At 41.3% G+C, this 26,555-nt stretch overlaps 1 protein-coding gene across 5 annotated transcripts in view; it reads left to right on the forward strand.

Moving 5' to 3' along the window:
* Positions 1-495: 495 nt before the first annotated feature.
* Positions 496-26,555, forward strand: part of med17 (mediator complex subunit 17) — a 173,155-nt gene continuing 147,095 nt past the window's right edge. Inside the window, exons 1-3 of one of the 5 annotated variants that reach the window (XM_060905912.1) lie at positions 496-546; positions 1,060-1,316; positions 1,426-1,589. In XM_060905912.1, the coding sequence (XP_060761895.1) occupies positions 1,067-1,316; positions 1,426-1,589 (414 nt within the window). In that variant the 5' untranslated portion in view covers positions 496-546; positions 1,060-1,066. The other 4 variants (XM_060905913.1, XM_060905910.1, XM_060905909.1 and 1 more) reach the window with 4 other exon arrangements.

Raw genomic sequence — 26,555 nt, forward strand, 5'->3', positions numbered from 1 at the left:
ATCCGGAATTGCCCAAGGGATATCACCGGGCACCCTCTCTTATCTTAATGAGTAGACCTTGGACAACAACAAACAGCAAAAAAAAAAAAACTTTAACCGACGAAGCCAGGTTCAGCCAAATTTGGGCCTTTGGCTCCCGGACTATTAAGGATACAGGACTTAACTTTTCTCTCAACATAATAGGCAAACACCCAACCGGAAATTGTGAACATTGTAGCCATCCAGAATCAGTAGAGCATGTAATACTTCACTGCAAGAAATATGAATGTGAGAGAAATTAGGTTTTTAAATCTCTCAGCACGGTTAATCATCATAATTTCACATTACCTGGTTTATTAGGGAGAGCATCAAGTCAGATATATCATTATATTAGTAAGTTTCTGAAGGATACAGAAATAGCGAAAATAATATAAGTTGGGTTTTTCCCCCTCCCTCATACAGCCTGTTACACACTCCAGCCCAGTCGGTGGCGGTAATGTACCTTTAAGTTGGTTTGTCAACAGCCATAAAACCAGGAAGAAGACGAAGAATTATTCACTGTGAATGGTGTAAAATAGTTAGTTCTCTTCTTTAGTGTAAAAGTAAGGGGCTGAATCGACTGTAGTTACTCAGGTTAAATATTAAATGTTGTTACCTCAGTTGTTTTGTGTTTAATGCTAAAATTAATAGTAACAATGTGATGCGTAGGTTGCTAGCTAGGATAACGATAGTCATTTCTGCATAGTGGTAGGTTAGGTGGCTTTTTCTTTTTCCACATTCCCGGTTGCATTGTAAGTAACGTAACCTGGGGGGGAAAAGTTAACTAGTGCAAGGCGTCTGGTACAGTCTCTGTTTGTGGATGTTTTGATTATACCTGATTGTTTAAAGTTGTTTAGGACTTTGTAAAGTGTGAGGCTGACCTTACGCTAAGTGTTACAGAAATGTAATTGTTTCTATAATAATATCTTACATATCTTTGTGTTTTAGAATATTTTGTTTTAGGGTAGGTTTCGGGAATGTAGTAGCTAATTGTGTAATGATTAGAGGATGCTGTAGTGGTTCTGTCTAATTTATTTACAGAAACTGAATGAATGAAAACAGCATGTCCGGGGTGCCTGCAGTGCGCGTGAGTATCGAGTCATCCTGTGAGCGGCAGGTGCAGGAGGTTTCACTGGATGGATTGGAGACATATGTGCCACCACTTTCAATGTCTCAAAACCTTGCAAAGCTGGCTCAGCGCATTGATTTTGGCCAGGGCTCTGACTCGGATGAAGAGGACCCAAATGGACCAAGCAGAGTGTCAGACTGGAACAAGCAAGACCTTGAGGGTGAAGAGGGTGAGTAGAGTTATGTGCACATTCACTATCATTTATTGACCCTGCAATTAAAATTTAAGTCTTATCAGACTTGAAGTATCTCAGTAATGCATAACCCAAAATTTTACAGGACTGGTAAAATTCCAACCTTGTTCATGGCCATGGGATTCAGTGAGGAATCATCTACGGAGTGCTCTGACTGAAATGTGTGTGCTGCATGACATGCTGAGTGTCATCAAAGAGAAGAAATATATGGCTCTTGATCCAGTATCCCAGGATCCCATTGTTGCCAAAGTAAGAAAATGCAAGCAAATAAGCCACTTGCTTTTCTCTCTAAGCCAACTGGTTTGTTTTGTTTGTTTTTATTTATTTATTTAGGGAGGGTACTGGTTAAAATTCTGGGCTAACTCACTAAATAAGCAAAAATATTTGAAGTAATACTCAAGCATTGTTCTACCACTATGCAGTTGAGGTCTTGAATCTGATTGGTCAGAAGGTGTGCATTATTTTTGTATCCTAGAATGTCTTGGATGGAAGTTCTGGCTACAACATGAACAATAGTTTAATATTAATCTGCCCAATCAAATATGTCATTTCTTTCTAAAGTAACGTACACAGGGATTTGTATGGCAGATGCCCCACATAATCTAAGGCTATTAATAAACAGATTTAAAAAGTGGTGTTTAACAAAGAAAAACATAATTGTTGATATGGTGAAATTTGATTTCTTCCTGTTTAGGCCTGAACTTCTTGCTAACCCGCAAGATTTTACTAATGTCTAGGCACTGATGCAATGCAGACCATGAGGTGAACACAAATGCAACAAATAAGTTTCAGTGAAGAATAACAATGATAAAAAAAATAAATGCTATTCTGCTATATGCATATTATTGCCCAAAACAGAACAGTAGCCTAATCTTTACTTTTTAATAGAGCACCAGACACCATGCCATTGCATTTAAATTCTGTTTAGAGGAAAACTGTACTGCTAGATTAAAGGTGCAGTCATTTGATTCTGATCCAATACACTTTTTGCCAAACTTAACAAATATCCCCTCATGGTCAGCTAGTTGTTTGTTGTGTGTGTGTGCGCGTGCTGGAAAAAAAAAAAATCTGATGTTCTGTAAAGGGGGGCAGGGGGAGAGGAGTGGCTCAGAGGGGGCAGGGGAAGAGGAGTGGCTCAGAGGAGGCAGTGGGTGTGAGAGGGATGGTGATCTACTCCATACCATTTGGTGGTGATAATGCACAATTTCGTTTTTTGCCACCTACCAATAAACCAGGATTAATATAGGCAATAAAAACTAAAACTAGCAGTAGAAAAAAAAATCGTAAATTAAAAATGACAGTTTTTAAAGAAAAATGAAACTTAAAGAAACTGCAATGAACATTGAGCTAAAATTAGAATTTTAATTTTGAATCCTGAGCAAAAATTTTGTCATTTTTCCCCATGAGACAGTAAGGGCATGGGTCCATATCGGGTTCCCCCCCCCTGCCAGAAAAGTGCTAGCAGGGTGCTGGGGAGTGCTTCATCAAAAAAGTGCACCTATGCCTAGCATCAGTTTTGTTTTTGTAACCTTCTGAAATGTCAGTGCTCTAACTGCCATATAATTGAGCCACTCCTTTTCAGGCAACCAAAATGCTTTTTCCTCCAGGCGACTCCCTGTGGTGGCATACGCTGTTCCCTCATTGGAAACAGTTGAGAGGAAAAGGGAAAAAAAAAAGACACTAGCACTTAAAAATGCACTATCACCTTCCAGAACAGAGATGTCCACAAGCGTCGGCGAACTGCGGTTTTCGACGCCTACACAGACGGTCTGCACCAGCTACTCAATCCCAGAAAAAAATAAACGCTTGCCTTTCAATGTTCAAGCGATTTTTATATCGTTTCCACTGGCCATAATTTGCTGCAAATCCAATTATTCCACCATGAACTTGTCTTCGACTCAGGTCTATCATGACCAGAAGTGATGCCATATTTGTTGATCGATTCTTGTGCTTTGATTGGCTGAGCCTGACCATGTGACCACACCGTAGCATATGCAGTTAGGTTACAGCATGCAGTTATGATACAGAGCCAGGCAGCGTACTACAGAGGGTAATTGAGAATGCAAAGCACACCTACGCCTGGAGGGAAATTTGATACATATTTTGCAAGTATTTTACAGCGAAATGGTTCGCAATTTATTTGCTGAGAATGCACCAGAAGGCATGTACATTTCAAAATTTTCTGGGGGGGGCATGCCCCCAGAACACACACTATCATTAGCTTCTAGAATTTGCCGGTGCAAATTCCAAAGCTGCCTACTACTATTTTAGCTGGCTTCTTCATATTTTCTGGAGAACCCTGCACAAGGAAGAATTTACGTTCAAAATATATATTTTGGGGGTGCTAGTGAGCAGGCTATGGAGTAGGTTACAGTTTGGTGAGCTCTGCTCAATTTTGGTTGAAAATTATTTTTGCACTCATTGTCCATCAAAAAGATGCATGAATATTTAAGTTGTTTATTCTCAGTTTTCATTTTCTCTCACTTTGACATCCTCATGTAAATGGCCAAGAGCTGGTGACAGTTTTCCTACATGTGAAGTAGTATTGCTAACAGGGCTAATCTCTCTAGTGGTGAGAAATTGCCAAGTAAGCTAGTAGTGATGGCAAACATGAAGGCTGAAATCCTTGCTTCTTTGAAAGATATCTCCACAGTACTCTGGTCAGAGCTAAAGACTGTTCTCACTGGTGAGTTTGCCAGTGTTAAGTGAGTTACAGGCTATTTAAAAAGAAGCTGCTGATAGTATTTCACTGCTTCGCTCTGACCTAGAGATGAAACAAACTGTATCAGATATGAAGTGCAGCCTGTCTGCGTGTTCAGATGAGGTAACCTGTCTGTAGATTACAGTACATAAACTTGAGATGGATGTGGCTGGCCTCCAGAAAAACATGTTAGGATATGGGAAGTAGAATGAGGTGGTCAAATATTTGTATATTGAATGTAGCGGAGGAAGTGGGCTCAAAGCTGCTTAAAGAAGTGTTTGGCTTGGAAAAAGAAGTGCTTTCAACCCCTTGCACTGATATCAAATTTACATTAGCAACTGTCACTACCCTTATCTTGGGGGACAAGCGAGCTTTGTTTACATACTATTCACATACTGAAGCCAAGCGAAGCTGTCCGACATCTGCTGCTGTTGTCCGAAGAAAACTACAGCTAAAAAAAAAAAGCTCTACTACCGGCTTTCTTGGATCATCTTAGTCAGAAAGAAGCAAAGGAAGGATATATGTGGAAATTAGTTTATTAGCGGGTATGAACTGAAAGTTATAATGGGTGACAGCGGACACCCTCTCCACAGCGTCCTTGTTGGGCAAAGGAGCAGCGGTGGCAGGCGGAAATTGGAGTGTGTGTACACATGCTACTGCTATACACACAACCATATCAGCTCAAACCGTCAGAAAGTGAATCTGGTAGTAACACGTCGGCCACGGAGGCCCCCACCTTACGAAATAAAGCCAGAGAACAAGGCTGTCTAGAGAATTGGATAGAATTGAACTGACAGTCTCATATGATTCTCGTTAAAGTGCATATTACAGGTAAATTCAGGAGCAAGATCAATGTAATTCTCCTATTTTATATTAAACTTTGGTCAAATATTTGTCACATTTTGCATTTTGTGCAATTTTCTTACTTTGCGCAATGCCAGAAAAATTCAGTTGAAATCAAGCCATTTGAGGTGAATTCATCCACCTCTGAAAAAACTTGGCATTTGGATTTCCCTGCAAACATTGATTTTTGTGACGTCGTGTGTGGGACGCCTCCTTCTGAATCCTACGTCAGCTCTAGTTTGTTTGAGAAAACGACCTGGTGGTTTTCTGCAAATTTCTTCATCACATAATTATTAAAATGGTTAACAGATGTATCGTAGGAGGGTGTAGCAACACCAATCATGATGCGATTAGTACTCATCGTTCTCCAAAAGGCCAGACAATGAGAGAGAAATGGGAGCGCTTCGTGCAAAGCACCCAGAAGCCGAGGACCAAAGCAGAGCCGAGAAAAAGACCAATAAAATCGGCAATTCACAAGTTGACCGTTGCCAGGGTAAGAAATAATTCTGACATCTCATTATATTCTTCATCCAAAGGTGAAGTAACATTGTGCCCAGGTGACAATTCCATATTTCAATGCAAAATCGCTAGCTGCTAAACTTGGTCTACACAGGCTGTGCACTGAAACCGTGCAAGCTCTCGGAGCCTGCTGGCGGTTCTGCGGGTAATGTCACGAATCTGGCTCCAGACTCCCTTGGGATTTTTCCAGACGCATTTTATTTTTTTCTGCTATAGACAGATGGCCTTGTGCAAAATTACCTTTCTGGATGAGTGTGTGAAGGGACATACTTTCAAAAAAAAAAACAAACAAACCGAAATTGGTCCAGGATATGCACTTTAAAACAGGATAGGCATTATAACTTATGCAGCATATATGTACATACATGCATTTTCACTGATAAAATGTCTCATTAAATAATCAGATGAATGGAGACAATCACATTCTAAAGCAAATTAAATACTTATACAGGTAACCTAAATGCACAATACAAGTTACATGTATTAATCTAAATGCAGGTAAACAATGAGTGTTGTTTTTGTCATGTAACCAAATGAGAGTAGCGTCTTACCGGTCTGTATTTTCGCTTTTGAAGGCTGAGCTTGTGGCCTATTGTTTTTGAAACAATCTTGCTTTCAGTTCTTTGTTTATTCGCTTCTTCCACATCATGGTGAGATATTGCTGCTGAGGTAAGCATATCCAGCGGAGAAGTCTAACGACTGATCCACTCATTCTCCATACTGAGTACTCCACCATTACTGCTCGGCTCACATTCTGAGAGAACTGGTGCAACTGAATTTAACTTTTCCTTTTCTTTTAGTAGTCTTTTCTTAATTGTTGGTACTGCACCCTCTTTCAATATGGTCTTATAGCCAATGCTCCTCAACAGATCAGAGGTTTCGTACGAGTCCTCAGTAAAATGTGCAGAGCAGAGGAGAGACCACTTCGTTGGCACCCAATCTGTGAATTTTTTGCAAAACGCATCCAAATCTTTGCAGTTTGAGCATTCTTGGACCATGAATGCAACATAAATCCACCTTCTGTTGTGTTGCTGCACTCGCCAGCAACACATCTACGTGGCATGGTGATAAATTAGCTCAAAATGGAGGATCGAAGTTGCAGGTAGCTCTGTGTTTTAGTATAGCGGAAATGGCGATGAGACCGATAGACTTCCTGCTGTGACGTCACGGACATCAAGGTCATTCACTCGGACCGCTCCCTATATGAATCATTTTAATCATAAAAATTACTATATTTGATTTATTGTTAATGCTTAACTATTCCTATGCCATTCTTGAGGTCTCAAGGCATTTATAAACTAAGTGAGGCCATGATTCTGCGTATATGCTTTAACTAATGATAGACGCAGTACTTGCTCAAACCCCATCATCTGATTTATAGACGCTACAAGTTGCACTCTAAACTAAACTTTCTCTCTGTTAAATATGTTGAAAGGCAGTGTACATGGACATGATGGGGGGGGGGAGAATTGGGAATTGCACACCAATTGCATCAAGAAACCTACGGCTCTGTCTATATCTGAAATAACAGCTGAATCAGGCATTCAGCATAGACCAATCCCAGATTAATCATTACATTACATGGCATTTAGCAGACACTCTTATCCAGAGCAACGTACAAGGAGCGCAAAAGTCAGGGACACAAAGTGCTGAACTTCTAGACAAGAAAGTTCTAGTGGCAACTGAACAAGTGACAACAATACCTGTACCTAATATGCTGTTGAAATACCAGTACTTAAACAGCCAAGCAAACAAACCAACCATACAAAGTATAACTAAATGGAGAACTCAAAACGGCTAACCCCGGGCTAGACTGTACATGGCCTGGGTTGGTCTAGACTAGAGACGGCAGTTTTCACGTAGTTGCACAGTGGGCAGGGAAGAAGGGTGCATCTTTAGTCTGTGCTTGAAGGTGATCAGGGAGTCAGCAGTTTTCTCAATGGGAAGGTCGTTCTACCAATGGGGAACCAGGACAGAAATGGCCTTGGGCAGGTGAGGAGGAGGGGCCAGGTGACCAGTAGTAGCAGAGCATAGGGATCTGGCTGGTGCATGGGGCAGATCAGACTCTGGCGGTATGCTGGCCCTAACCCCTTGAGAGCCTGGTAAGCTAGCACCAATGTCTTAAATTTGATGTGAGCTGCAATAGATAGACAGTGCAGGTTGGCAAGTAGAGGGGTGACATGAGAAGAACGAGGGAGGTTGTCGACCAGGTGAGCTGCAGCATTCTGGATGAGCTGGAAGGCCAGCAAGGGGAGTGGATCAGTGCTTGGACCAGGAGCTGAGTAGAGTAGCTGGTAAGAAAAGGCTGTTGTCCTTCAGCTGTTGTAGAGGAAGAAGCTACATGTCTGGGTTACTGTGGCGATGTTCGCTGAGAAGGAGAGTTTGTCATCAAACATGATCCCTAGCTTCTCCTTGGGTGAAGGAGATCTCGAGATGTCCACCATGGAGATGACAATGTCTGGGGTGGAGAGGATGGAGCAGGAATGTAGATTACCTCTGTCTCACCTGGGTTGAGCTTCAGGTGATGGTTGTCCATCCAGCTCTGGATGTCATGCAGGCAAGCAGAGATGTGAGCGGAGATCTGTGTGTCAGAAGGAGGAAAAGAGAGAAACAGTTGGGAGTCATCAGCATAGCATTGGTAGTATAGACCATGAGAAGAGATAATTGGGCCAAGAGACTGGATGTAGAGGTGGAAGAGAAGTGGACCAAGGACTGAACCTTAAGGGACACCGGTGGTAAGTGGGCATTGTGCTGATACAGTACCAGACCAGATAACCTGGAAGGAGTGACCAGAGAGGTATAACTTGAACCAGTCTAGGGCGGTCCCGCAGATCCCTAGAGCTGATAAATATGACAGGAGGCTGGTGTGATCAACAGTATCAAGGCGAGATAATTTCCATAAGGTTTTTTTTCCCTCTCCCCCTAAGATATGTACATCAGAGTTACAAAAAATTTCTTTTTTTTGTTTATTTCTTTGATACAGTGGTGCTTGAAAGTTTGTGAACCCTTTAGAATTTTCTATATTTCTGCAGAAATATGACCTAAAACATCAGATTTTCACAAGTCCTAAAAGTAGATAAAGAGAACCCAGTTAAACAAAGGAGACAATAATATTATACTTGGTCATTTATTTATTGAGGAAAATGATCCAATATTACATATCTGTGAGTGGCAAAAGTATGTGAACCTCTAGGACTAGCAGTTAATTTGAAGGTGAAATTAGAGTCAGGTGTTTTCAATCAATGGGATGACAATCAGGTGTGAGTGGGCACCCTGTTTTATTTAAATAACGGATCTATCAAAGTCTCATCTTCACAACACATGTTTGTGGAAGTGTATCATGGCACAAACAAAGGAGATTTCTAAGGACCTCAGAAAAAGCGCTTTTGACGCTCATCAAGCTGGAAAAGGTTACAAAACCATCTCTAAAGAGTTTGGACTCCACCAATCCACAGTCAGACAGATTGTGTACAAATGGAGGAAATTCAAGACCATTGTTACCCTCCCCAGGAGTGGTCGACCAACAAAGATCACTCCAAGAGCAAGGTGTGTAATCGTGGGCAAGGCCACAAAGGACCCCAGGGTAACTTCTAAGCAACTGAAGGCCTCTCTCACATTGGCCAATGTTAATGTTCATGAGTCCACCATCAGGAGAACATTGAACAACAATGGTGTGCATGGTAGGGTTGCAAGGAGAAAGCCACTGCTCTCCCAAAAGAACATTGCTGCTCGTCTGCAGTTTGCTAAAGATCACGTGGACAAGCCAGAAGGCTATTGGAAAAATGTTTTGTGGACGGATGAGACAAAAATAGAACTTTTTGGTTTAAATGAGAAGCGTTATGTTTGGAGAAAGGAAAACACTGCATTCCAGCATAAGAACCTTATCCCATCTGTGAAACATGGTGGTGGTAGTATCATGGTTTTGGGCCCGTTTTGCTGCATCTGGGCCAGGACGGCTTGTCATCATTGATGGAACAATGAATTCTGAATTATACCAGCGAATTCTTTTTTTTTTTTTTTTTGACATGTATTTTTATTATTTCAAAAGAGATATATATATATATATACACACACACACACTATATTATATATACACACACACATATGTGTGTGTGTATATATAATATAGTGTGTATATATATATATATATATATATATATATATATATACACACACACACTATATTTTTTATATATGTGTATGTATATATGTCACAGTACAGTATTATATTACACTCTCTCAAAGTCCTTATAACCCATATCCCACCCACAACATTCCTGCCGGGAAAGAAGGAAACAAAACACGCAAACAAAAATCACACAGGAGGGGAGGGGGGGGGGGGGGCTCAGTTGAAAGTGTATAGTTTGCACTACACTACTGGGTCAAGCTATGAGGAGGGCAATGTGGTAAGTTCGTCAAAGTATGTCAGTAAAGGGTCCCAGGTTTTAAAGAACTTCCCTGTTGACCCTCTGAGGGTGAACTTAATCTTTTCAATTTTCAGAAACATCATGATGTCAGAGAGCCATGTTGAAGCTTTTGGTGAAGTTGCTGACTTCCATTCCATCAATATACATCTCTTTGCAATTAAAGTAGCAAAAGCAACGATGTCTTCTTTGCGATTAGGCATTAAATAATCTCCACTCCCTGTGACCCCAAATATGGCTGTTTATAAAAGTAGGTTGTAAATCTAAATCAAAGGCTTCATTTAAGATATCAAATACTGACGTCCAGAAGTCCTGAAGTCTTGGACACGACCAAAACATATGAGAGAGGTTTGCTCGGCCTTGTTTACAACGGTCACATAAGTCAGTTGTATTGGGATATATTTTTGCCATCTTAACTTTACTATAGTGCAAGCAGTGTAGGACTTTAAACTGAATTATATTTAACCGTGCGCAAGAAGTTGTCCCATTCACCCAACACAAAGCTCTGTCCCATGCTGCCTCTGGAATTTTTGTACCAAGTTCCTCTTCCCATTTTATTTTAATGCCATCCATAGAGACCTTGTTAGCTGCCATAATCAAATTATAAATTTTTGAAATTTGACCTCCAAAAATTAGAGGAATTACCAATATATCATCTACTTGTGAGGGCATTGGCAATTGAGGAAATGATGGGAAATGGGTTTGAATGAAATGACGTATCTGGAGATACCTGAAAAAGCTAGTTCTTGGAAATTGAAATTTGTTTACCAGCTCAGTGAAGCTTAGGAAAACCCCCTTTTATGAAGAAATCTTTGCAAGTCTTAAGGCCCATGTGTTTCCATTGTTTGAAAGTGCCATCCAGTCTGGAAGCTGGGAAAAGAGGGTTATCACAAATAGGGCTAAGCATGGAAAGCTCAGTCAAATGGAATGTTTGTCTAAATTGCATCCAAATTCTAAGCGTTGAAGTTATCCCTGGGCTAAAATAGAAGCGTGAGGGGGAAAAGGGGAGTCTTGATGTAAGTAATGCAGTGAGAGATGACCCTTTACAAAATTGTGCCTCAGCACGGCACCAGTCTATATTAGGGGATTGAAACCAATATAATAATTTTTGCAAATTTGCCGCCCAATAATAAAACACAAAATTTGGAAGAGCCAGTCCTCCACTTTGCTTAGGCCTTTCAAGGAATATTTTACGAATTCTTGAAATTTTACCTCCCCATTACAAAACTTAATTAACCCATTTAGGGAGCGGAAGAAAGATTTCGGGAGAAAAAATGGAATACTTTGAAATAAGTATAAAAACCTTGGCAGCACATTCATCTTGATACAGTTCATTTTCCCAGCTAATGACAAATAGTGCTCCATCGTTGAAGATCAGATTTTAATTTTTCAAGTAAAGGAGTGAAGTTGCCCTCATACAGACCAGAAAATGTAGGGGTAATATTAATTCCCAAGTATTTAAACCCAGATTCAGAAACACTAAAAGGCAAGTCTGCCTCTTTGATTGTATGAGTTTTATCATTGATGGGGAAACGCACGCTTTTTGAATAATTAATTTTGTATCCTGAAAATCTACTGAAATCCCCCAAAATACTCAAAATCACTGGTGTACACAATGAGGGGTCTGTTACGTAAATTAGAAGATCGTCTGCATATAAAGAAATTTTATAATCTGTATCCATTCTTCTTATACCCTGTATAGACTGTGTGGTTCTGAGTTTTAGCGCTAAAGGCTCTATTGCCAAAACAAATAGCAATGGGCTGAGAGGGCAGCCTTGCCGCGTTCCTCTGGATAAAGGAAAATATTGAGAACAAACTTTATTAGTGACTACTGCAGCTTTTGGAGAGGAATATAACCGCCTCACCCAGGACACAAACTTGGGTCCAAACCCAAATTTAGTCAATACATAAAACAGGTAGTTGAATTCTAGTCTATCAAAGGCCTTCTCCACGTCCAGGGAAACAACCGCCTCTGGTGTGTCCCCAGACGACGGAGAGTATACTACATTTAAGAGCCTGCGGATGTTAATGAATGAGTGACGGCCCTTAACAAAACCTGTTTGGTCAGTTGAAACTATGCCTGTTATCACTGTATTTATTCTAGCAGCTAAAACCTTGGAGAGTATCTTCACATCCACATTTAACAGTGATATGGGTCTATAAGAGCTACAGTCTGTTGGTTCCTTGCCAGGTTTCAGCAGGACTGTGATGAGTGCTTCTGTGAGAGTTTGTGGAAGGGCAGACTTCTCAAATGAATGGCTGAACAGACTGAGTAGCAGAGGTGTTAGCTGTAAGGAAAATTTCTTATAAAATTCAACGGGAAAACCGTCGGGTCCAGGGGTTTTTCCACTGTGCATTTCTCTGAGTTTTCTATTTCCTGCTTATCAAGGGGTCTCTCTAGATCTTCACATTGATCCTGTGAAATTGTTGGGATATTCAAATTTTCTAGAAATTCTTCCATGAACAGAGTGTCGGGGGGGGGGATTCTGTTGTGTATAATGTTGAGTAAAATTCCTTAAAAGTATTGTTAATTTCCAGGGGGTCTACTGTCAGTTCTTGATTATTTTTCCTAATAGTGGGTATAAGACGAGATGCTGACCTACCCTTCAGCTGGTGAGCAAGAAGGCGACCTGCCTGTTCACCATGTTCATAAAAAAAAATGTGCGTGACCGTAACAAGTTATACTCTGTTTTCTCTGTGGATAATAACTCGGATTGAGTTTTAAGATTTAGTTTTTCTTTATATAGTTCTGGCACTGGGGTCTTGGAGTATTGATTATCAATGTTTGAAATAGAATTAATTAGCCTTTCCTGTGTTTGTCTTCTATCTTTATTGCGTGATGCTGAAAATGATATAATTTCGCCCCTCAAAGCAGCTTTTAATGTTTCCCATAATAATGATGGTGATATAGAGTCAGTCTGATTGGTTAACAGAAAATCATCTATTGCTTTGGAGATGAACTTACAAAAATTTTTATCTGAAAGTAAAGCTGTGTTCAGCCTCCAGGTTGGTCATGAAGAGTAATTAAATGTAATGTTAACGTCAAGAATTACAGGTGCATGGTCAGATTCCACTATTGCTGAATATTGTACAGATTTAATAGAAGGTAGGAGACACTTGTCTATGAAAAAATAATCTATTCTTGAATATGACTGATGTACATGAGAGAAACAAGAAAATTCTTTTTTGCTGGGGTATAAAAACCTCCACGGATCTACACAACCTATGTGAGTCATGAGGCTAGAAAGGGCCCTGGACATCTTTGATGTGGGTATGACCCTGGGGTTTGAACGGTCCAGGGAGGTATCCATGACACAATTCATGTCTCCACCAAATATTAGACATTGACTGTTCAAATCTGGTAATAAGGACATTATTTTCTTAAAAAAAATCAGCATCGTCCCAATTGGGGGCATAAATGCAAACTAACACCACAGGGCTGTGAAAAAGCCTACCTGACACTATGATATAACGTCCTTGGGGATCTGAAATTATATCAGAAGCTGTGAATGGTATTTTTTTTATGAATTAATATTGCCGTTCCCCTAGCCCTACTACTGAAAGATGAATGAAAAACTTGTCCTACCCAGTTTTTCCTGAGTAAGATTTGGTCTTGGATATGCAAATGCGTTTCCTGTAAAAATGCAATTTCAGTGCCCAGTCTTTTCAAGTGTGAAAATATACGGGCCCTTTTTACTGGACCATTCAGGCCTCTGACATCCCAACTAATAAACCGAACTGGTAACCCTCCAGCCATACCATTACTTCCTATGATCGCTTTTTCCTAATAATAGCAACGTGACAATGTAGATAAGATGTATATTGCAGAGCCTTAACAAGGGGTGAGGGGAGGGAAGGAGAGGAGAAAACAAACCAAAATCTCTGAGAAAGAAAACCTGGCCAACCCATACCCTGAACATATAAGAAAACACTAGGTTCATCTTTTGAACGACGATGAACCGCAGCCCTATTGTGGTTAAACTTCCAATTGTCCATGAAGCTTTAAGCTTACTAACATACATTAGGCTGCTCCCATTTATGTCACTTTGACAAATAAACGCACATATTCAGCATATTCACTCCAAAAAAGAGAGGGGATAAATCAATAAATTGCAATCTAACATAAAGTAGGTTATGACATAGCTATAGGCTAATGGTGATGAATATATCTGTAATGAATGTAGGCTGTAACTGTAGTTCAAATCAAAATTATCATGCTCCATGAATAAAATAAACTAACAAAGTTTGTTGTAATTAAACAAAACAAAAAAAGAGGGCATTATCGTTACAACCACTTTGCATGAGGTAGAAATAATGTCCAAAAATAAATAAACCAGGCCTGGTCTTCTTTAGCATTTCAGTCTGATATGAACTATTCTAGAAAACTGACCACCATGAAAATCTAATTCAAAGATAACCTGATTATTTCGTCAGCAATTCTAAATTTAACATTTTCACAACACTGTGTGGCAAACTCAAACTCTGTATACCCATGGAGACAAAAGGATCGTTTCACCTGCACTGTTAAAGAGGAAGACTATGTCTGCGAAGCACCTGCAAGTTCAGTCCAATCACGTGTGGCAATTTGGTTGTCATAGAATTCCTGGGCTTCCTTGGGTGTAGAGAACTCAAATGTCTTATCGCCGAGCTGAACTCGAAGCAGTGCGGGGTAACGCAGGTGGAATCGAATTTTCTTGTTGTAGAGAAGTTGCTTAACACCCTTGAAAGCTGCATGCTTCTTAGCCACATTTGCCGACATGTCGGGGTATATCCTGAGTGTAGATCCTTGGAACACCGCCTCGTGCATCCACGCCCAACGCAGTGTTTTTTCCTTCTCCTGAAACCGGTGAAAGCAGACCACGAAGGGATGGGGCGGCCTTCCATCATCTGGCTTTTGGCCGAGAGAGCGGTGTGCCCTCTCAAGTTCTGGTGGCTTGTCAAGCACGCCTTCACCCATCACTTCCATGAGCATCTGCGACACAAACTGAATAGGAGACTGGCCTTTCTCGCTGTCCTCGGGAACATTTAAAATTCTAAGATTGTTCCTACGGGAGCGGTTCTCCAAGTCATCCACTCGATCAAGCAGGAACTTATTTTGCTTTTCCAATTCCTTAATCCTTTTTTCGGCTGTATTCAGTGCGGCAAAATTGTCCCCAGCGAGGCTTTCGGTTACTTCTAGTCGTGCCTGAACACTATTCACAGTCTCTGTAAGCTCATTTACAGAAGAATGTAATGTGGCCACGGATTCCTGTATCAGTGTAGAAATATCCTCATTCAGTGAGGCTCGTTGCTTATCTAACTCTGCCACAAGCTGGCTCATGGTAATTCCCGAAGCTGGAGTCGCTTCAGCCGCATTCGCCATTGTAGCCAGCTTGCTAGCAATGCTAGTTCGGGTAGCTGGATGTGAAGATGTCATCTTGTTGGATTGCTTACTCATATTAAAATATCGACGTTTTCCTCTCAGTGTAGAAGCAGTAACACGAGTCTTTTTTGTTTTTGCACAATTAAAATGCCAGATATGGCGTTTTAAAAGTTTACTTGAAAGGTTAAGTCGGGAGCTCGCTCTGCTTGCTTGCCTATCTCTACATGGCCAAACCGGAAATCCATACCAGTGAATTCTAAAGGAAAATGTCAGGACATCTGTCCATGAACTGAATCTCAAGAGAAAGTGGGTCATGCAGCAAGACAACAACCCTAAGCACACAAGTCATTCTACCAAAGAATGGTTAAAGAAGAATAAAGTTAATGTTTTGGAATGGCCAAGTCAAAGTCCTGACCTTAATCCGATTGAAATGTTGTGGAAGGACCTGAAGTGAGCAGTTCGTGTGAGGAAACCCACCAACATCCCAGACTTGAAGCTGTTCTGTATGGAGGAATGGGCTAAAATTCCTCCAAGCCGTTGTGCAGGACTGATCAACAGTTACCGGAAACATTTAGTTGCAGTTATTCCTGCACAAGGGGGTCACACCAGATACTGAAAGCAAAGGTTCACATACTTCTGCCACTCACAAATATGTAATATTGGATCATTTTCCTCAATAAATAAATGACCAAGTACAATATTTTTGTCTCCTTTGTTTAACTGGGTTCTCTTTATCTACTTTTAGGACTTGCGTGAAAATCTGATGATGTTTTAGGTCATATTTATGCAGAAATATAGAAAATTCTAAAGGCTTCACAAACTTTCAAGCACCACTGTAAATTAAGCCTTTTCTTTACTGAAATGAGGAGTTGCAACAGATCTTGAAGGGCCAGTATTTGCAACAGAATTTCATTCTGCTGTGTAATCAATGCCCTGGTCTTGAAAGGTTCCCCAGTGAATTCTTTTAAGAAATTTGTGAAGGAGCTAGCTCCTCATTTGCTTTGTCTTTGAATCATTTACTTCTGGTGCATTACCCCCAATTATGCAACAGGCAGTTATATCCCTCATCCTCAAAAAAAGCCAAAGACCCATCTAAATGTGGTTCTTTTCACCCCATTTCCTGCTTGAATGTAGATAGTAACCTTCTTGCTAAAATACTTGCTCAAAGATTAGAGACAGCTCTTCCTTCCATAGTTTGTGATGACCAGACTGGATTCATTAAAAACTGACTCTTATTTTATATATGCAGGCTGTTCTCTATGACCCCACCCAATAGCCAAGAGGTATAGATATCACTTGATGCAGAGAAAGCCTTTGATCAGATGGAACGTGATCACCTTTTTACACTCTGAAACAACTTGATTTTGGTCAAAAATATGTCCATTGGGTTGAGGGCCTCTATTCTTTCCCTATTGCAGCAGTCCACACACACAATAACCTGTCCTGCCCCCCCCCACACACACACACACAATGTGGCATTAGACAGCATTGCCTTTTGTCACCACTTCTGTTGCTGAATGAGTGTTATTAATGGCATACACTGAGGGGGCGCTAAACATAAATGTTAATTATATGCCGATGATGTGATACTTGCATACCTGTCTGATCCTTTAACAAGTTTACCAGAAATGCTTAATTTGGTAGGTCTCTTAGGTAAAATATCAGGTATAAAATAAATGTACAGAGGTGAGATTACAGTATGTTTATAAATTTGACCTGTAAACACTCTGGTCTTTCCCCTTTTAAAATAGAAGATAGATATGTAAGCCATTGCAACATGTACAATGAAACAGTAGGTGCTCCTACTGATTAGTGCATGTTAGGAATATTTTTAAAACGTAAGCATATGTTTAAAATACAATCACTCATAAAAAGAAGACATGCATTTAAAAACAATCAAGCACAACCAATACTAAAATAGTAGCAAATTATAGTGTCTGTGGAAGTATATATTGCACTGCAGGGCTCGAAATTCATATAATTTTTTTTTTTTTCACCAGCCAGCTGGACTAGTTACCTTTCAAAGTAACTAGCCAAACAGAAAATCAGCTCGCCAAAATTTGTTCATGTATGAATTTTACTTCTGTCAAAAATAACACAAAAGAGAGTAGTTACCATTGTTCATGACTAATGTGCATTTATTTCAAGACCCGAGTATTTATTATTATTATTATTATTATTTATTTTTTTTTTTAAAGATTTTTTTTTGGGGGGGCTTTTTCCACCTTTTATTGGATAGGACAGTGTAGAGACAGGAAATGAGACGGGGAGGGATCGGGAAATGACCTCGGGGTGGAATCGAACCCGGGTCCCCGGATTTATGGTATGGCACCTTATCCACCTGAGCCACGATGCCCCAAGACCCGAGTATTTTGATGCTTTTTTTTTTTTTGCACACTTTACAAACTGGCATTTGCTGTTCCACGTCCTCCTCGTGATATCCAAAAAAAATGCCAGATGACTGACTCCTTACTAGTTCTTTTAGGAACCAATTTGTCGCTGAAATTGACAGAGCTTGACAGTTTGACAGAGCCACTTTGACAGAGCCTGTGCAACACCAGCGATTGCACAAACTGAGTCAGTGCTGTGTTGCCAGATACTGCTGATGTTTTCCAACCCAAAATATGTTCAAAACCCGCCAAAATGCACTTAAAGCCGCCCAATTGGGCGGGAAACTGCTCAATCTGGCAACACGTTCCTTTCAGCACCGAGATGTCGCCCGGGATTGGTTGGCGAGTGCGTGACTTTTTTTTTTTTTTTTTTTTAACCCTTAGGCAGCCTCTCACGTTACTGCCTGAGGGACCGGGAGAAAGCCACCGGAAAAGGTTTTAAACTAACGAAACGAATGCAAGTCAGCAGATGACCATAAAATACTCTATAGTTACGATATAATAATTATGCGTATCTCTCAGAATTTTCGGAGATGTATCGAGTATATTCGATATATTGCACAGCCCTAGTCTGAATCTTTGCCTCATATATATTTTTTATTTTCAACTAGCCAGCCGGGCTGGATAGTGACAGGAATTACCCGCCAAATGACAAATTAAGTCATCTCGGGTGACCGGACCACCACGAATTTCGAGCCCTGCACTGGATTAATTGATGTTCAGAGTCCTGATGGCCTGTGGGGGGGGGGAAACTGTTTTTTAGTCTGTTTGTCCTGCTTTTGATGCTCCTGTATCTCCTGTCGGAGGGCAGCAGGCTAATCGGGTGGGAGTGGTCACTTGGAATGTTCCTGGCTCTGCAGCAAGAGCTGGTGATGCTTTCCAGGGAGGGCAGCCGATAATCATCTCAGCAGTCTTAACCACCTTCCACAAGGCTCTCCTGTCTGTGGCTGAGCAGCTGGCATACCACACAGTAATGCAGTATGCCAGCAGGCTCTTGATGGTGGAGTGGTGGGACACCAGCGGTTTCTCTTCCAGTGGTTTTATTTATTTTATTTTTTTTTTTTTTTTTGAGAGCACCCCCAAGAAGCGGAGTTGCTGCTGGGTCTTTTTCACCATTGCTGTTGTGTTGGCAGAGATATGGCAGAGAGTTGGTCTTCTGAGATATAGGTTCCCAAGAATTTGAAGGAGTCAACAATTTCCACCCTGTCCCCATTGATGTAGAATGGGGCAGGTTCAACTTTGTGCCTGCTAGTGTCAATGATCATTTCTTTTTGGTGTTGAGCACAAAGTTGTTCCTGGCACACCACTCTGCTAGCCACTGCACCTTGTTCTTGTAGGGTGACTCCCCTCCTTCAGTTATGAGCTCCACCACGCTACTGTCATCTGCAAATTTAATGGTGGGGTGGGTGGGAGTGCAGTCATAGGTGTATAGGGTATGCAGGAGTGGGCTCAGCATGCACTCCTGTGGAGAGCCAGTGCTGAATGTTAGGGTGGTAGAGCTGTGAGGTCTGATTTTGTCAGTCTGTGGGTGGTCTGAAAGGAAGTTCTTAATCCAGGTACAAATGGGAAGGGGGAGGTCCAGAGCAGCCAGCTTGTCACTGAGGATGTTGGGCATGATTGTGTAGTCCATGAAAAGCAACTTTATGGAGTTCCCTGGGTGTTCCAGGTGGGTCAGAGCAGTATGGAGAGCATCGTCCATCGATCTATTTGCTCTATATGCGAACTGGTGGGGGTCGAAGGTTGGGGGAAGACAGGCTTTGATATGGTGGGAGATGAGTCTTTTAAACACATGACTTAATAATAATAAGTGCAATGGGTCTTGAGGTTGCTGATGGTTGGCTTTTTGGGGACGGGGCTAATGGTAGCCAGTTTGAGAGAGGGTGGGATAATGGCTTGCATCAGGGAAAGATTGAAGATCTCGGTAAGGACCCATGAGAGCTGGTCAGCACAAGCCTCGAGTACTTTGCTGAGTACTCCATCCAGTCCAGCAGCTTTCCTCGGATTCATGGACCTCAGTGCACACCTTACTTGGTGTTCAAGGAGCATAAATGTGTGTGCACACTTTGGGTTGGTGGGGGCAGTGTGAGTGTGTGGGGCCTCAGCGTCTCAAAACGAGCGGAGAACTGGTTCCATTCCTCAGCCAGCAAGGCATCAGCACTGATGGTCACAGGGGATCTGCCTTTATAGTTGGTTAAATGTTGTAATCCCTGCCACAATTGCCTTGGATTGTTATAGTTTAGGTGTTCCTCCACTTCCTTTTATAAGCCTCTCTGGTGCATTTGATGCCTCTCCTCAGGTCTGCTCTTACCTTGCTGTACAGGGCCCTGTCTCCAGACCTGAAGGCAGAGTTGTGGGTTCGGAGGAGTGACTGTACTTTTGTCATCCATGGTTTTTTGGTTGGGATATATATGGATGTGTATCAACTGTGATGTCAGTGTAGTTCAGTGCAGTAAAAGCCTCCAAGTCTTGTTGTTCAGATGCTCCAGTCTGTGAGTGCAAAGCAGTCCTGCAGCGGTTAGAGTGCAAACTCTGACCAGGTTTTAATAACACTTGTCTTGCTTGGATTTCCTCCTAAGAGGAGTGTATGCTGGGACAGGGCTCTACACTAACTTTTTTTTTTTTTTTCCAGGAGCACGTGTGCTCCTAAGTTAAAAATTTTAGGAGCACAGGGAAAAAAATGGGGGCACAAGCACAAGTAGGTTTTCATTTTAAAGGTTTATTGCAGCGCAAACCTTAGACACACCAACACACACAAAACGCAAAATTCAATTGAGTGAATGAATGAAAAAACAAATTAATAACGAACAACTGAATGGATGAACAAACAGTAGCTAAACAGAGAGCAGAGCTCAGCAGAGCTAACAACATCAAGGACAGCTCCCACCCTGGCTCTGAGTTCTTTGACTTGCTGCCCTCGGGCAGGCGTTACAGGTGCATCAAAGCAAGGACCAACAGACTCAAAAACAGTTTTTTCCCACAGGCCATAACCACCTTGAACAATTAGCCTTTTTCACATTGTCACTTGCAGGGGAACTCCTATTCGTTTTCAGCCTTTTGAATGGAAGAAGAGGTATACGGCGGCAACATATGTTAACAAAACTGTGTCATTCACAGATAAGACTGATAATAATATTGCGCATTGTTGTTTATCATTACGTATTGTTAGCGACCATTCCAGTCACCTATCTGCCTTGTTTTGGAGAGGAAGTTTACTGACTTTCTATGGTTGCTACTTGTTAGCCAGCAGATTAGTATGCCGCCTCTTCTTCCATTCAAAAGGCTGTAAATGGATGTGAGGTTCTTCTGCAAGTGACGTAATGTGAAAAAGGCTAATTACATGCACTGACTGATGCCACTTCTGGCAGGTGCAACAATGCACCAACAAGGACCTAAAAGGACAATATTCTCACACTTACCTGATACAGTGCAATACTTATTACAGTGCAACCTCACAGAGCAACTTTTTAGTTTTTATAGCTTTTGTATATTTTGTATTTCTACACTTTTACATCCATACCCAATACAATGCAATACCAAATACAGTGCAATATCCTGAGTTTTGTAGCTGAACTGAGTTTCTATAACTAATGTACAATTAACATCTGCAACTCAATGCGCCCAGTTGTGTGTATATATATTCTTTGTTTTTCTGCTGTGTTGTGACATGCACCATTTGTGTATATACTGTATATTATTTGTTTTTCTGCTGTGTTGTATGTTCCCATCTAAATGTTTGCACTGGGGTGTGTGCTTTCCATCTCCTTATATAATTTTCCCGCACCTTCTCCCGTCGTTCTAGCTTTCTTCACTACACTTTCTTCCTCGTCCGTTCTTTTATTCTTGTTTCCACCATCATTGGTTTTAAAAAACGCCGTTATTCTCTGCATAGCGAATATATTTCTCAGCTCGGTCTGAACCATCTCTGTTATCTCTCAGTTGAATGATCTGATGAATCCCTAAAAAGCACTTTTCCCACCTAATGCCACACCCACAACATACAACCGTGGGAAAGAGGGGCAATCACAGAGAGATGTGGCAGAACGGCAAAAAAAAGTAACTCCCCTCTCCCCGGTTACTGTGGGAACCACCGCAGGTGCAAGACAGGGGCAATGCACGCAACTACAGACAAGGGAGCAAGGCGCAGGCAGAACACACACAACACTGAACACACACACAACAATACAGGCCGTTACTTGTTGCACTATATTAGGTAGGCTATCCAGCGCTGGATTTACATACTTTGCAGTTTAACGTTTGATACATTTTAGAATGTTAAACTCGTCGCGTCTGTGCTCAGTGCTTTCCTAAATTGTCGGCCGCAAGAAGCCCTCGCATGAATGCGCTTTTTTTTTTCTTTTTTTTTTTGTCGTTCGCATGCTGAAAAATTCGCTCGCAAATGCGAGTGAAACAAGTGAAATGTGTAGAGCCCTGTGCTGGGATAAGGAGCAGTGAGAGATGGCCCGACCTTCCCTGATGTGGGAGAGGGATTACACTGTAAGTATACTACAGGTTGGAGTAGACACAATCCAGTGTATTATTCCCTATATATATATATTTTACACACACACACACACACACACACACACACGTGCACCGATTTTATCGATTAATTCGAATTTACAGTTAAGGACGATGTGTTTTTTATGAAAATAGGTTTTCTCAGTTTTAACTTCCGCCACCGATGCTCCCCTCTGCGCATGTGCAGAACGGATCGGGCAGCAGGGACAGATCGGGCACTGACACTATCGCCGTCCTCCCGCGCACTTGCCATAGACACACAAACATGGCAGCGATTGGGGGAAAGCCGCAACTTGTGCCCAAGAAAGGAGTAACTTCCTCTGTGATCTGGAATTGGTTCGGTTTTGCAGCGTCTGACGCAGACCAAGCAAGTCCTCATTGTAAGGTGTGTTTGAAAACGGTTGCTTCCAAAGGAAGCAGCATGACGAATTTATTCCAACCCCTTAAACAGAAGCATGCAGCGGAGTGGGAGAAGTGCTGCTCCCAGCGGAATGAAAACAGCTGCAGCACTAGCGCACCATCCAAAGTAAAGCAAGCAACCATCCTGGACACATTTTCGAGCTGTGTGTCTTATGATAAGAATGGGGCATGGTGGAAGGCAATCACAGATGCTATCGCGATATTTATTGCAAAAGACATGGTGCTCATACATATATGGTGGAAATGTCAGGTTTTTTTTCCCATTTTGTCAGTTTTATCGAAAAGGACACAATTTTATTTGTATTTTTTTCGCGGTCCAAATCCTGCGCTCTGATTGGCTGGCGAGCGGGTCAGTATCCTACGGTACGGATCCCGGTTACGGACCTCTGGTGACTCGCTCGGTCACAACAACAACAAACACAGTAGCATTTTTTGTCAACGTTTTTTTTTTTTCTAAGGTTTATTTATAATATCAAAAATCTTAATTTTTGCCAGCATTTCTGAGAATAGCATTAATTTTACATCATGGATGGCGATAATGACAGTGTTCATAGTGAAAGCGAGTTTTACTACCCTGAGGAAGAAAAAATAGAACATTTCAAGAGAAAGTTAAAACCTGTAATTTGCTAACGCTGGGCAAAAACATGGCTGAATCCCGAATGACTCCTGTTTGTATAAATAGGGGACTACATAGGTGGCAAAATTGTAGTTTTTTTTTGTAGGCTTTTTTTTCCCCCCCTGCCATGGAAGTGCACTTGGATACCGAGGAGGAAGCAATTTGCATTACAGCCGTGAATGAGGATTCAAAATGGCGGCTCGGTTTTCCCTTTTGGGCGCTCTCGTTTTCTGTTAGAATTTGGTAAAGAAAAAAAAATATATATATATATATATATATATTACTTACCAGCTTAAGGTCGGTCTGTATTGTGAAATACCGTGACCTCGGCCTTGAATGTGGGCCTCGGTCAGTACTTTCACGACCTCGGTCACGGTATTTCACGATACGGACCTCCCAGCTGGTAAATAACGTACGTCTTTTTTGAGGGGGCTTTTTTTTTTTTTAAATATATAAAAGTTTGAGGGTGCATTGTGTCAGTGCCAGTTTGAAACTAAGCTATGTTGGAGAAATCTTTCTAAAAGTTACTGTATGTTCTCACTATTTACAATGGCATGGTCTGCCATCTCATCTACAAGCTTGTTTTTTGGCTTCTTTTTGGTTTCTGGTTGCACTTTAACCCCAAAAGGGAAATTAAGTGAAAAAATGAAGGTAAAACTTGTTTTGAACGATTTCTTTGTCATCTGTAGTTTTTTTTTTTTTTTTTAAGTGGGGGGGGAGGGAATCAATTAATCTTTTTTTGTGAAAAAAATCGAAGATTTTTTAGGCCGTGTGTATAATATTGTGTGTGTGATATATACATACACACACACACACACACACACACACACACACACACACACACACACACAGTGCTTTTTATTTTTATATGAGAGACACACAATTCCCTGTTTTTGTCTAGCTCAAACACTTATGTTCTTATCTAGGATGTCTCAATGTCATGACAGATGTGACAAGTCACCAAAATTACAAGCGCACTTTTTTTTAAATAAACAATTTAAAATTGGGCAATACTTGGTGACAAATTAAATAAAGCTTATTTGTAAGTAGCAAAGGAGATTTCTCTATCAGAATGACCTACGATAAAACACATGACAGTTTGACGCGCCGCTATTATCTAGTTTCATTTGTAGGTGCATTTGGGTAATTGAGTGATCAATCTCATTAAATCTGAAGGTTAATAATTAAAATTGAATCAGTCTCATTTGAATCATACCATTGAATTGTTTTCATTGAATTAGTCTCATGTTATCATTAAATCACTCATGGAATCAGTCTCATTAATTAATACCATTAATTTTGGTGCTTAATAATAAATTACCAAACAGCTAAATTATGGTATATTCCAAATTATGATCACTTACCAGATTACATAAATTATATGCACCTTTTTAGAATTCTTTGGAGATTGGGACTTCAGAGATATTGGAACACAAACACAGTTTCAATAATAAATGAATTTATTATAACAGATAAAAATGGATAATGGCAGTTGAAATGTATACAAACAGTGAGATGTGTGAGTGAAAGGCCCTATGGCCTGAGTAGAAGGCTAGCGTGGGATGCTAGCTAGGTATGTTCTTGTGTGTCCACGTGGTGTAGGGATCACCATGTGGGATTTGAGGAGAACAAAGGAATTAGCCTTGTGTGGCTAAGCTAAGACAAAGGGGAAGCTAGCTAAGGTGGGTTTGTGAGACATGTGGCCACGTGTGGAGGCCTAGATTAGCCTTGTGTTTAGCTAAGACAAAGGAATGCTAGCTAAGGTGTGTTTGTTTGTATGTGGAGAGAGAGAGGCCTTGTGTGTGGCCTACAAAAAGGATTAGCTCTGGTAGCTAACTCCACGTGTGTTTGTGGGGGAGGAGTTGACCACGTGGTATGGCCTAGCAAAAGAGAGAAGCTAGCGTGGGATGCTAACTGAGGTGTGTTTGTGGCCAGGTGAGGCCTGTGACCACGTGTTTGTGTGTGTCAGGCCTGGTGACCACGTGTTCGTGTAGGCCTAGATTAACCTTGTGTGGCTAAGCTAAGACAAAGGAATGCTAGCTAAAGAGGGTGTGTCACCACGCGGGGTTTGAGAACAAAGGATTTAGCTCTAGTTGCTAGCTAAAGGTGTTTGTGTGGGGGAGGACCGCCACATGTTAGAGACAAAAGCTTAGCTCTGTGTAGCTAACTCCATGTGGTGGAGGCCTTGTGATCCCTTGAGACAATACAATTAGCCCTGGAGGCTAATGGAACAAAAGAATTAGCCGTGTGTTTAGCTAAGGTGTTTGTGAGGCCTGGTGAGCTAGCTTTGGTTGCTAATTAGACAAAGAATTAGCCATATGTGGCTAGCTAAGGCCCAAGGATCCTACCTCATGGAGTTAAGACAACAGGCGTTAATAAGGAATTAAGAGAAGCATGCAAAGCCTATCTATTAAACAATTGAGAGATTAAACAAAACAGAACAATCAACAATTCAACACGCTGTGTGTCGAACAGTGTAAACAAAATGTTCCTGAGTTTAAATTCACACTGGTTCAATAAAAGCTAATTCCTAAGACTAGGTTTTGCCCAAATGCCAAGTCTTACTCAGTATCTTGCCTCTAGCAAGATTATGAAGAGATGTTCCGAGACTTTTGGAGTTTCGCCGTTGTGGAGCACGTGAGTCGCTTCCGTGAGGTGCAGAGAACTTCTTGATCCGACGTGTGGTCGCTCGTGATGAAGAGAGTCTCTGATCAAACAATGTGCACAGCTTTTGAGTTAAAAAGGATCCAGTCGCTTCTTAACTTTAAAATAACTGCCTGGACTGCAGTAGTTATAAGGAACAAATGAAAAACCAGTTGTAACTCAAGCTGAGTTTGAAATCGCGTGATCTTAAGGCCTCTGCATGCTCTTGCGACAAGGCTTTCGCAGATAGCTTTTCGCAGACAGTTGTAATTTATTGTTGAGCGGGGAGAAATGGGCGTGCGCGATGTTATTCACCGGCACAACGCAAGGGGGCGCAAAGTCACTAGGAGTAGTTGGTGGGTGTGGTTAGTGGAGTGTTTATCCTCCGGTTACTTATAATGACTAGAACTTTTTTTTTTTTTTTTATAATGACTAGAACTGGAGTCGTATAGATGTACGTACTTCCTCAATCAACCGCTCTTCATGCTGCTCCATCTTCGCTCATGTTTTTAAAAATGCCGGTCGTGAAAACAAAAACCGGGAAAGTAGGGAAGCGGATGTAGAGTGGACCAATCAGAGCCCTCTTATCTGCGGCGCTGTCTGCGAGGCTTCTGTGGTGGTCACAATTTTTGGGAGGTGCGCGCAGAGCGTCTGCGAAGGTGGGGGGGCTACGCAGACACTATCTGCGACACCGTCTGCGAGGACTGGGTTGTCAGCATAAATTGGCCTTCAGAGTCTACCGTGGCCAAAGGTAAACAAAGAAAAGCGCGAAACTCTGA

Source organism: Neoarius graeffei, chromosome 23, assembly GCF_027579695.1.
Source record: "Neoarius graeffei isolate fNeoGra1 chromosome 23, fNeoGra1.pri, whole genome shotgun sequence".
Classification (NCBI taxonomy): domain Eukaryota; kingdom Metazoa; phylum Chordata; class Actinopteri; order Siluriformes; family Ariidae; genus Neoarius; species Neoarius graeffei.